Source organism: Prionailurus viverrinus, chromosome C2, assembly GCF_022837055.1.
Source record: "Prionailurus viverrinus isolate Anna chromosome C2, UM_Priviv_1.0, whole genome shotgun sequence".
Taxonomy (NCBI): domain Eukaryota; kingdom Metazoa; phylum Chordata; class Mammalia; order Carnivora; family Felidae; genus Prionailurus; species Prionailurus viverrinus.
The window spans coordinates 2,604,563-2,617,948 of record NC_062569.1 but is presented as its reverse complement, the minus strand read 5'-3'; the positions used below and the strand labels follow the sequence as shown (position 1 = coordinate 2,617,948).

Genomic DNA, 13,386 nt, shown 5'->3' with positions numbered 1-13,386 from the left:
GACGTGAAGGTTCTGTGAAATCTTTTTTTAACTACTTACATTTAGGGAGGGAGAGACTCTTAAGTTGCAAACAAGTTGGGGGTACGGGGACAGGAATATCTCACAAAGACGGACTGATTTGCAGTGACCTGTGTTTTGTCTCAACGGAGAATAAAGACCAGGACTTCACAGCAGACTGAGAAGTCAAGCCGTCCGTCTCCAACTAGGAACAAGAAATAGGAGAAGTGAGGCTTTTCCCCCCCACTGCCGACTAGCTCCGCCATGCGGTCAGTCCATTTAAAAACAGTATTCCAAACCCGAGCGTAAATGGTCTGGGAATGGTTTCTTTAGTTTAGGAAAATCATCAGAAAGCCTAATTAAAAAGAGGTAACAAGATCTCTGAACCAGAGGCACACTTGCAACTACACTCGAACAGCACCGTCCGTAACGACTTTTTAGGGTATTTTTGTGGACTACAGATAAGAAGCTGATTGAGCAAAGGACAAAAACGTTTGGTAACAAAGCTCATGCCAGTGAGGGCTTCCTTGTTTGCTAGAAGGCGAAACAGATGGGAGGAGAAACTTCTTTCCATGAGCCACCCTACTGAAATCAGAAGGGCTATGGAGATAACCCAGCAATGAAAGGCTGCAGAAATTTGGTCATCTGTACCCATCCACAGGTGACCAAAAGAAACTGTCCTCAATTACCCGAAGAATGAGTGATCTGACGGGAGGGAATGGGGCCGGGTTACTGCATAAAAAAAGGCTTTGAGCAACTCGGGCAGGCTGCAAGAGGCTGCCACTTGGGGCTGTGGAGCCTCCTTTCCAGAAGTTTCTTAACGATCTTCCCGTGGCTCTCTGGGAGCTGGCCTACTTAGCACATGGAACCGGCTAAGGGGCCTTATAACCTCTTCTGGCCCTGATGCACTTCCTCTTTTCTCAGTGACTTCTTTCCCCAAGAGAATATTCAGGCCAATTCATTTTTGTTTCTTTCTGCATGAGTAAGAAGAGTAAACTAGCAATTTGGAAAACCCTTAATTCCCACCGAGTGTCTCACGTCAGCATATGCCACCTTGAAAAATAGTAAGAATGCAGAACTTGAATGCCTTTTACATAAGAGTCAAACAAGCCTAGGTCATACTTTGATGGTTCCACATTAATAAAATTTAGCTATGGTATGTAAAAAAAAACTACTTTTGCCAAGGTTTTAACTACTGCACTTTAAACCAATTTCAATATTCCACGGAAAGGTCATTTATATTAAAGTAACACGCCTTTATGTTTTCTACGTACAACAAAGTGATATTTTTTAAATGTACATATATTTTTAAACCAATTCACTCCCTTTTACAATCATACCTTCAGTCCAACATTTAAAACATAAACCCAAACTGTCGATGAAAATACAACAGTGGCCCAAATGACAGCATCATTTCCATGAAAACAGTAACGCCAGAAAAGGTGAGCATTAAAACTTAGAAAATAAACATCAACAGACTCACTGGAAATCTGCTCACACGCCTGATGTGTTCAGAAATGAACCTCACACAGAACAGTCCCCGCTATTCAACAACCCCTTCCTTTCGCATTTACTCACTCCATGATGCATGTCTCACTACTTTTACTGAGGTTTATACAGTGATTAGTTATCCTAACAGCAGAGACTAGTATTAAATATTCATGCCTATTCAGAATTGGCATATGTTCCCAGCAATTGTTTAGTATGCTCCCTGAATTATAAAATAGTCTAATCTTTTAGGAGCATAAAAACCAAAGGGCTTAGGTCTATTCGTATACATTGTGCATTAAATGTTATTAAGTTAAGACAGTAAGGTGGAAAAAAGGAACAGAAGGGGTACAGTAAGCTCTCTTTAAACAATCCCATTACATTAGACAGTCCTGTCAATGATATGCATTTATTTTAACCAGGTTATGGGAAAAAAAGGGAAAGAACTATTACCAGAATTTGTATCAATTTCTTGGAGAAGCTAATAAAACTTTAAATACACATATTTATTTGAAGAATCTTTGGTAGCAATTGTGTTTCTTCCACATTATAGGACTTTTCAAAATAAATGCCAAAATTAACATACTAATCAGCATATGAAAGATAAATTACGGTACTGTTTTTTTGGTTTTCCTATAAACCTGACTATTAACTTGAACTAATCATGCACTTAAACACAGTTATCTGTTTAACTTACGTACATATAAAATGAGAGACTAACACCAGAAAGAAATTAGACAGTAATGAGAATCAATGACAAAACATAACAATGACAACTGTTCTCAAGTAATTTATTTTTAAATTATAAGATTTACAACACTTTGATTATGCAAAATAGTGTAATGGAAATTAAACCAAACTGACAAACCGAGAGAGAAAGAAAACGTAGCTTTCTTGAATATCAGTACTTAAACCATCATTGTAAGTATCTGACGTCCCAACCATGTCTTATGCAGACAGAAGTATAATAGTTTCAAACGTTTCACTTGTGGGTTTAACTTCTCATTTTTCAACTTTGATGAACTGAAATGTAACTTATTTCAAATTCTATTATACCTATTATAGTGTTTACACTGCAACAGCAGCATCTCTCGGTGTGCGATCGAGTGTGGAACTGGGGCACAGTCTCAGCTCGCAGCCGCGGACAGAAACTGCACACCGCGTTCAGCACGACAGAGGACGTTACAGTAACCAGAGCACAGAGTTTAGTACGCTTATTGCAGGGCTGGTGTTTCCTTCCCTTTGAACTGAACCAGTCGAGCTTCTGGGCTGGCATGTTACTGCTGTGGGTAGTAAGACTGCTGCGGGGGCTGAGGGAAGGGGTATGAAGGCTGCGGGGGCCCTGGGTATGGAGCCTGTCCGGGGCTCTGGTGATACACTGGCGGGTACGGCATACTATACTGACCGTATGCGTAAGGATTATAGCCCATGGGCATGGGCATGTGGCAATACCTGATGGAAAGAAAACAAACAAAAAAACGGGTTGGTAAATCACACACTAGAAAATGAGACGTGTAATAATTACTCGAAACCAAGGTTTTTCAAGAAAGTCATTTTTCTCTATTTCTCAGTCTAGTAGAAGACAGTGGAAAGAAAAAGCAGCAGTTTCAAGGTTAATATCCCGTTAATAATTGAGATGAAAGAATATCAGGTGCTTACTACCATCCAGAAAATAATACTGTTGACAGAAATAAGCCGAAATATTCAGCTGTTAGCAAAGAATAAAAATGGAGACCCTTCATTTTAACGTGACAGTCTAAGTACATTCCTAACTCACAAGATTCAATATTCACTGTAATGTACATAAATTTACTGTTTACAGAAGTTTTTTTTAATGTTTATTAATTTGTGAGGCGTGGGGGAGGAGCAAGGGGGGGGGGGGGGACAGAGGGTCTGACAGCAGCAAGCCCGACGCGGGGCTCAAACTCACAAACCGTGAGATCGCGACCTCGGCCGAAGTCGGACGCTTAACCGACTGAGCCACCCGGGCGCCCCTGTTTACAAAGTTTCAATATTTAGAAGACAGAATGTACTTACTAACAAGTAAAGTTTGGAGCACATCTTAGGAGGTAGTCAAGGGTCTGGACTTTTAAGATTAAAAACTTATCACACAGAAAGTCGTTCTTTAAGAAAGCACACGCCAAAATTAGAGTCGTGTTGAACAGTGTGTCAGAATGGCAATTCTTCAAAGTACGGGTGCGTGAACAAGGCCTATCGGTCTTGCCACGCTCAGCTCCGGAAAGGCGCCTCTCCGTTCATCGCCCAAATAAGGACAACCAAGGAAACACAGTCTGCGTTCCGTACAGAAGAGGCGGATTTCCTGTGAAGCCAGCGTGTGAAAACTAGAAACGTCAACAAGCCTGGGAAAGGGCCATTCAATTACTCACATAAGTGAGTCTGACATTAGTTCCATTTCTGCGTAAGCTGACAATGGAGCTCGCTCGTTCATGACGCCTCCATTCGGAGAAGGGGGGACTGTTTCTCAAAGGTTAACCAGAGCTAGAAACCTCAGCCCATTCATCCAGTTTCAGCCTTACCCGGGATATCCTGGATAGGTGGGGTAGGGGGGTCCCTGGGCCTGTGGAGGGGGCGCTGCTGAACCAGGAGTGGGTGCCGGTGCCGGTGGAGCAGTGCCCGTCCCCGAGGGAGCCGGAGCGGGAGCGGGAGCGGGAGCGGGAGGAGCTCGATTTGCTGGAAGCACAGGCGGTGGAGGCCGGGCCGGGGGCTGGGGCTTGGCGGGCTGTAAGAGAGTCGGCACTGACTGCAACATGGCTCACGTTTCCATCAAATTACTGTCGTTAAAATAACGGAGGGCATATGAGAAGCTCTAGAATCCACCCAAGTGTATTTCTAATTCCCATTCTTAAATGTTGACTGAATACTCTAGAAACGTATCACAGCGGAGGAGTGATTCTCCAACCTGTTAACACTCCACAGCCACTGCCCTGTTGCTGAGGCCTAATATTTAGCCACTTACTGCCCATTACTGCTCCCATCCGTGGTTAGACATTTGAGACGGGAGGAAGGAGCAAGTCGGGCACAGACAGGTCATCACTGGAATCTCCCCCTGGCCACGAGATTCTTTATGTGCATATTTTCAAACACGAGACAACTTAAAAGACTAGTACAATAAACAATCGCGTATTTATCAGTTAAATTCAATAATTACTGACGTGTGACCATATTCACTGTATCTGTAGCTGTACCCATACATTTATGTATCGACATATTTGCGGAACCATTTGAAAGGAAGTTGCAAACTTCAGGACACCAGCCCTAAAGACTGCAGCACATAAGTCCTAATAATCACATGCCATTTTGTCCTAAGGAAGTAATTATTTCCTAATACCATCGAGTATCCATGCCACATTCAAGATTCTCTATCACAAAAGAAAGCTCTCAAAGAAGAGGTTCTATGAACCAAGATCCAACCGAGGTTCACGTATTGCAGGATTATTATGCATCTTTCCCTCTCATTGAAAACAGAATGCCTCACATCTATGTGTTTTTTCTCTCCATGACATTCACTTTTAGAAAAGACAAAGCCAAGGGTCTCCTAGAATGTCCCAGTTCTAGATTTGTCCGACTGTTTCCTAACGGCACAATTTAACTCCTTGTTTTATCACTGTACTTGCGATAAACCGAAAGGTGGTTCTAAACACTTGATGAGATTCAAGTTAAATGTTTTCTGGCAAGAATTCGCGAGTGATGCTGTATTCTTTACACCGCAGAACATGAGAAGGTTGGTCACCTCATGAAAACTGGTGCCCACCAGATCTCTACAATGTCAAGGGTGTTTTCTCCTTTACGGCAAGCAGGCAAGCAGTCACTAGTGCAAAAGGCCCATTTAAAAAACGAGGTTGCTTACTGACCAGCATGGTTCTCGGCGCGGGCGTTGGCACAGCGGGAGCATGGCCCCCTGCGGGAGAAGACTGATAGGCAGGCGTAGGGATTGAAGGAGCACTGGGTTCCCTGGCAATGCTTTGCTGCAGATCCCTTAAAGACAAAGGTGTTAGGAATTAACGCAATTCAAAAACACCGCACATCTGAAAATGCCAGGTCTTTAAAATCTTTCTTCTCTGCGTATATGAAACATGGAAAACAGACTCAAAACGATGACGGTATTTTAAAATACACTACACTTCTGCTCTTGACTACAACGAACTTGAATCTTTTTTCCTACGATTTTCCCTCCTAGGAGGAAAGGTAAACTTTTTCTGAGGTCACAGTTACAGCTGGAGTAAGGAACATGTCAAACTGGGCGGGCGGACGGCCCTAAAAGACCGCCCACTCTCTGGCAACAAGCCATCCCCTGGCTGGGCCACTCCTAACACAGCAGCGTCTCTAGAAGTTTTCAGAAGACCAACTGCTCACAGTCTGCCAGCTGTGTCACACGGGCGCTACATCACTACGTCATACCGGCGTTTCCAGAAAACGAAGAAAGCCAACCCATTCAAACCATCATGCAAATTTCTTAATAAAAACTTTCTGAAATTATTCAAAGAAATGCAGCACTGAGCTGTTTTATGTTAAAAGATACCTCATAATCTGTAATTAAGGTAAATGCAGGATAGGTTGTTGAAAGGACCATTAAAACAGATTTAAAACTTCGCAAAATTGGAATCCATCCCCAAATCTCACTAACCAAAACCCTAAGGTAAAATGCACTCTATGAAACAACATGATATTGATCAACTTCCCCCCAGCACTGATTCCTAGACACATGAAGGAAATACAATATGTCCCAAAGCATGAACAACAGCATCTGTTGTCCTGATATAACAATTAACTGCAACCCCGGAGTCCCCCAGACCATACTTTCACTCTCACAAAGGGTCCCAGTTGGAAATTAGTCACTCCCCGTATTAAGAAAGTTAATACATTCATCAAGGAACCAAAAATACTTCTTAATGTTTGTAAGCTTAATAAATGTTACAACACAAACTAGAAGATTTTAATCAATATTAAAATTTTGAAATTTTTGAAACATTTTGTTATGTAGCTCATATATGTACTAAATATACTTAATATTTAATATTTTGTTTTCTTATTTATGTAGTTACAGTTAGATATTGGAGTATACCACAAATATAGTATCTAACGTATGTAATTATAAAGCCTTAACATAATACTTTTATTTTCCTTTGACAAACGCCAGAGATGGTCACAATAAATAACACACAAGACAAATAAGAATGTCCTAGCTACTAATTGTATAATTCAAAGCTATTAAATCATGAGACTAATAACATAACAAAGCAAGAATACATGAACTAAAATCCCACCAGTGTTTCAATGCCAACAACTACCATTACTAACATTAGTTTCAAATCACTAGTGTAAAGGCAGAGATCACAGTAAAATATTTATTCTTTCTGCACACTTATGAGAGGACACACTAGCCATCAGGAAAATGAAAATTAAAACCACAATGAAATAACTAGATACCCACCAGAGTAGCTGGTGGCAAACTCTCAGACATTGCTAGTGGAATACAAATAAGTACAACCACTTTGGAAAACTATCAACGTCAACTAAAGCTCAATACACACACACCTTCCGACCCAGCAATGCCACTCTCAGATATACCCCCAGCAGCACCGCACACATCTGCTCCCCAAAAGCATGATCTAGAGCTGCCCAGGTGGCCATCGAACACCCAAAACGTGCCTAGTACGAACTGAGAAGGGCTGGGAGTGGAAACTACACACCAAATCGCTAAGACTCAGTGTGGACAAAAAGTAAAACATCCCATACATGACTTGCATGATTATATGTTTAAATTGCAACACTTTGGATACACTAGGGGAAGTAATATATTTTTTAAATTAACTTCATGTTTACTTTTTAAAACATGGCTGCTAGAAACTGTAAGTTGTAGGGGCGCCTGGGTGGCTCAGTCGGTTACGCGGCCGACTTCGGCTCAGGTCATGATCTTGCGTGATCTCGTGTGATCTCGTGTGATCTCGCGTGATCTCGCGTGAGTTCGGGCCCCGCGTCGGGCTCTGTGCTGACCGCTCAGAGCCTGGAGCCTGTTTCGGATTCTGGGTCTCCCTCTCTCTCTGCTCCTCCCCCGTTTATGCTCTGTCTCCATCTCAAAAGTAAATAAACATTAAAAAAAAAAAAAAAAAAAGAAACCATAAGTTGTGCGTGGCTGATACTACTTTTGCCATAGAGACGAAGCTCGCTTTATGTCACCAGCCCTGCACATCTGGTTTGTTTCCATTCTTTGACTGCTTCCAGCAAAACCGGAGAGTCAGGTTTTCGAACGCTCACGCTCCCACCGTTGGTAACACAGCGGCCAAAACCACACGCTACTCAAATACTCGACAACAGCGGACTATACACACAGCTTCCAGCATATTCACACGCTGAAAGCTGCACAAATATGAAAATTAAACACCTATAACCACACACAACGGTATGGAGGAGTCTGACGGTGCCGACTGTAACCAGTCACAGAACAGCACATGCGATCCCACTGAGTCCAGCACAAACAGGAGAAGCCCGTCAATCCTCGCACAGAAAGGACGGTGGTCGCCCTGGCAAGGTGAGTAATGACTGGGGAGACACAGGGACGATGCTTCTGGGGTGCTGAGAATGTTCTGTGAACTGACCTAAGTGCTCGATACGTGGAATTTTCAGTTTGTAAAATTCAGTAAGAATTACGTGGACTTTTCTTATGTTTTTATTTTATAGTCAATAAACATGTTCCAAGGAATTTAGGCCCTCAGTATTAAGAGTGATTTTAACAAAATAAACCCTCAGATTTTTAAAAGCTAATGTTGTATCTATTTGGTCTACTTTTCCATTCTTCATTTACCTTTTAATCACTGAGATAAAACCACGTGACAAGTTGATGACTATTGTTTATAGTACAAATATAGAAATATACGTGCAAAAGTAACAAACCTAATTTTCTCTTTTAAGTTTATGTATTTATTTTGAAAGAGAGAGAGAGAGACAAGGGAGGGAGGGGAGAGGGGGAGAGGGGGAGAGAGAGAGAGAGAGAGAGAGAGAGAGAGAGAGAGAATCCCAAGTAGGCTCCACGTTGTCAGCACAGAGCCCGACGTGGGGTGCAATTCCACAAACCATGAAATCACGACCTGAGCCAAGATCAAGGGTTAGACACTTAACTGACTGAGTCACCCAGGCACCCCACAAACCTAATTCTCAACCTAGAGATTTGAAATAGGAAATATTTGAAAATGAGAATATCCCCAAATTTCTTCCTAAGCCATGAACTTCTATTAAACTACACAATTCTAAAAATAGTGATGTTAGCCCATTTTACACTGAAGGTTTGAGTGGAGAATCTGAGAGTACAACTAGAAAGTAAATTATCATGGACAAAAAATTATTTCAAGCAGGGGTTGGCAGAATTTTTTGTGTAAAGAGCCAAACAGTAAGTATTCTACGCTTTGCAGGATACAGGGTCTCTGTCACAAATAATTAGTAATACTCTGCTGTTAGTGCAAAGTCAGACACAGGCAATACACAACTTAGAAAGATAAGCAGCAGACTCAACCCGGGTGCTGCAGTTTGCCAACTTAAACTTCGAAACCTTTGTTTGGCTCTTTCCTGGTCCTGAGCTACAGATTTTAAGGGTTCTACACAGTCACCTCAATGGCTGCTGCCTGGATGAAGGGAAGAAGAGAGGGGCAAGAAGGTCCTGTTCCAAGCCCCCCACCCTGCTCGCATCTGAGCCGGATCCACTGTTACCCGTTTTACAAACTGCGCTTCTCTGTAACACTAAGCTTGAGCAAAGGGTTCTGCAGTTTAAAGAAAAAAGGAGGCAGTGAGGAATGAATCTGGTAATTTAGCTGTACAGTCTGAAAAATAAAAATCAGACTACTTGAATGAAGTCCCATTAATTATTAAGATTACTTTCATATAATTTTCTGAACAGGTACTGTGCTGTTCACTTGACTCACAATAAAAAGGGAGTCGAAGGCCCCCGTCTGCAGGCTCCCTCCCTACCCCTCACACCCCAGAGGCACACTACTCTGGGTCATGAACCTTCCAGAGCTTCCTGATACATAAACAAACCAACTCGCATGTAGATTGTATTTTCTCCCTTTTTATACAAAAAAGCGTACTTCACACCGTTCTGTATCTTTTTTCTTTACTGCATTTATCTTCAAGGTCTCTCCATATCAAAAAACAGAAAACCTCTTTTTTTTCAAATAGCTGATCTTTTATCTAAAAAAAAAAAAAACCTGCACAGATGTAACTTTATTTATTTCACCAGTCCTGGACGTCTGATTTGTTTCTATTCTTTTACTGCTACCGGCAACTCAGAAATGAGTTAGTTTATAAACGTGTCGTTTCTAGCATATGCTAACACATACTCAGAATAAATTCTCAAAACCAGACTAGCTGGATTAAGGATGTACGGATTCGTCATCCAGACCTTCAGAGCAGAACCGCCCCCACACAAGGATGCACCCACACACATTCATAACCGTGGATGAGACCTGTTCCCCTACATACGCCAACAAGGCATGTTCTCAAACTTCCAGATTTTTGCCCTTCTGAGAAATGTCATTCTGGAGTAGTTGTAATTTGTACTTACATTATACTGAATGAGGGCAGGTTTTTGTTGTTTTCTGTTTTCTTAAGTAAGCTATAGGCACAAGGAGGGGCTCAAACTCACGACCCCAAGATCAAGAGCTACGTGCTTTACCCACCGAGCCGGCAAGGCACCCCAGAAAAGTATTTTTTCATACGCTTAAGAACCAACCACTTACATTTCCTCATACGCAAAATCTCTGTTTACAGCCTTTGCCAACTTTTCCTAGTGGGTTTTTCTCCTCCTCGGTAATATCTAGGAGTTCTTCATAAATTAAATTTTTTAATGTTTATTTCTTTTTGAGAGAGAAAGAGCGGGGGGGGGGGGGTCAGAGAGGGAGACACAGAATCCGAAGCAGGCTCCAGGCTCCGAGCTGTCAGCGCACAGCCTGATGCGGGACTTGAACTCATGAACCCTGAGCTCAGGCCCTGAACCGAAGTGGGCCGCTTAACCAACTGAGCCACTCAGGCGCCCCTCTTGATAAATTAATAAATTTGCTTTTTGCCTTTGTGAGGTTTCAAATATTTTCCCCCCAGCTTATTACATAGTAACTCTGCTTTATGTTATGATGCACTTATCCTTTTTTTAAAATGGCTTCTAGATTTAAGTCAGAATAAGAAATACTCTTCCCTTTCCAGCTCTATAGAGGAATTCTCTCATATTCTCTCATATTACATGAGATGTAAACTTTACATTTCCTTTTACACATTTCAAGTTTGATCCACTTGAAATTTATTCTGGTATATAAATATTTTTTTTTCAACGTTTATTTATTTTTGGGACAGAGAGAGAGACAGAGCATGAACAGGCGAGGGGCAGAGAGAGAGGGAGACCCAGAATCGGAAACAGGCTCCAGGCTCCGAGCCATCAGCCCAGAGCCCGACGCGGGGCTCGAACTCCCGGACCGCGAGATCGTGACCTGGCTGAAGTTGGACGCTTAACCGACTGCACCACCCAGGCGCCCCAAAATTTATTCTGGTATAAAAATAACTTTTGTTTTCTAAATGGCTAGGCGGCTAACTTCTTCTGATTGGCTTAGGATCTTTTTTACATTAAATTCACAATGTATTTGAATTTATTTCTATTTTGCCTTTGGTCTGTCTAATCATGTACCAGGACCGCTATGTTTTGATTAGACACAATAATACGTATTTCAGTGTCTGGTAGAATTGCTTTCCATTACTATTTTTATTTTTTCCTGGCTAATAATTGGACAGTTTTTCTAGATGAGCGTTAGGATCAACTCATCTAGTTGTAAATGAAAATCTATGTATTTATTTTAAATCAAATTATGTTGCATGCTTAAGAACTGATTTCTTTGTGCATCATCCTACCCAAAAACATGACACATCTTTCAAATTCCAGTCCCCTTTTGTCCCCTTCAACAGTGTTTTCTACATACTGGTCTCATACACAACAAACTTATTCTGATGTAGTTTTTCTTTTCTGCTGCTATTGTAAGTAGGGTCCTTCCTCCATTATATTTCCTATATGATTATTTATATGAAAGCTACTGATTTCTACAAATCTTTACGATCAATTGTCTTCAGTAAAGATTCTTCTATTGTTTGCTGAGTTTGGGGGCTGATTCTCTTGGGTTTTCAAGTTGTACGGTCATAAAGTCTAAAGTAGTGAAAATTTTACCTCCTCCTTTTCAGTGTTTCTCTTTCTAATTTTATTCTATTGTCTAATTGTGCTGGTTCGTACTGCCAAAATAGTATTAAATAATAGGGTGGACGGTGCTCATTTTGTCCTTGCTTTTAGAAGGAATGTTTACATTGTTTCTCCATTAACCATAATGCTGAGTTCTGTGCAGATATAAACAAGAGTGTGTGTGTGTGTGTCTCTCTCTCTCTCCATACACACACACACACACACACACACACACACACACACACACACACACACACACACACACACACACACACACACACTATTTTACTGAATACCAGAACAGTTATTTTCTCAATTGCTTTTCCTCACCCATGAAGAGAATCTTTTTCTCCTTAATATAAAAATACTGAACCAATCACATTACTGGAATAACCACCTCCACCTCCATCCCGCTTGATCATGGCTCTTTTTCTAAGATACTGGTGTGTATCAATGGTAAGTATTTTATTTAGGACTTCTGCATCCATAACCATAAATAAAACTGGGCTGAAGATTGTTTCTGTCTTAATCTTTGTCAGATTTTCTTATCAATAACACTAATTTGGAGGGCTCTTTTGTTTTTGTTTTTTTTAAACCTCTGAAACCATTAAAAAGCATTCTAAGAGCGCCTGGGTGGCTCAGTCAGTTAAGCGTCCAACTTCGGCTCAGGTCACGATCTCACAGTTTGTGAGTTCGAGCCCTGCATCGGGCTCTGTGCTGACAGCTCAGAGCCTAGAGCCTGCTTCTGATTCTGGGTCTCCCTCTCTCTCTGCCCCTCCCCTGCTTGCGCTCTGTCCCTCTCTCCCAAAAACAAACATTAAAACAAAATTTTTTAATAAAAATAAAAGGCATTTTAGTTATTTGCTTTTTAAAGGTTTAGTAGAAAAACTGTAAAAACAACACTGCTCTTTCTTGGGGGGCAGGGGTGGGTGGTGCAGGGAGGTAGCTCTTAGCAAGTTCTCCAACAGCTTCTATGAAAAACAGTTTAAATATGGACGGGGGTGAATGATGGTCAGGCTGGCTGCAGGGCTCAAGACAGACTCAGGAGCAGAACAGTCTGAGTTCTCCTGGTGTATCACCAATGAATGTATGGTTCCGTGTAAGCCCCCGCAAGACAGTTTCACCGGGTATCAGACCCCTGGCTCGTACCTGCCTTCCTGGAGTTCCAGTGGCCATCACTGCCCCCCACCCCCACCCCCTTCTAGCAGGCAGTGCTGTGAGCCTAAACGTTTTTTCGCCTTTTTATGAACTGTCTTGATCTTTTTGCCCAATTGCCTAAAGGATTCTGCCATCATCTTTTAACGAGCTAATGATTTATATCCCTTGGTGTTGACGGTTCTTGTTCATTTTTCTTAACCGTAAGATATACCTTTTCGACACGCCTTCCTTTATTTTCCTAAAGGAACATATTCTTAGGTAATACCATTAAATATCTGTTCTGAACAGAACGTTGAACAACGAACATTTTTTGCTTTCTCTTCTTTGTGGAAATTCACTTTTGCGCATTCAGCTCTTCTTTGCCTGTCTTCTAACCCTTCTTGTGGTTTTACTTTGGCTTCATTTTCTTTGATTTCTTTTTACTCTGGGTGCCGATGTCTTCTTCACGGCCTAGTCTCCTTTTTGCTCCTTCCCATTTCATTTTACATCTGTGATGATTTTGTTCTTCTCTCTTCCAC

At 41.6% G+C, this 13,386-nt stretch overlaps 1 protein-coding gene across 2 annotated transcripts in view; it reads right to left on the bottom strand.

Moving 5' to 3' along the window:
• Positions 1-2,262: 2,262 nt before the first annotated feature.
• The window catches only part of PDCD6IP (programmed cell death 6 interacting protein), a 72,963-nt gene continuing 61,839 nt past the window's right edge, over positions 2,263-13,386 (bottom strand). Inside the window, exons 16-18 of one of the 2 annotated variants that reach the window (XM_047874153.1) lie at positions 5,358-5,481; positions 4,023-4,225; positions 2,263-2,937 (exon numbers count right to left, since the gene is read on the bottom strand). In XM_047874153.1, coding sequence (XP_047730109.1) covers positions 2,763-2,937; positions 4,023-4,225; positions 5,358-5,481 — 502 coding nt within the window. In that variant the 3' untranslated portion in view covers positions 2,263-2,762. Of the gene's footprint in view, positions 2,938-4,022; positions 4,278-5,357; positions 5,482-13,386 lie in introns of those variants that run through there. The other variant, XM_047874154.1, reaches the window with a different exon arrangement.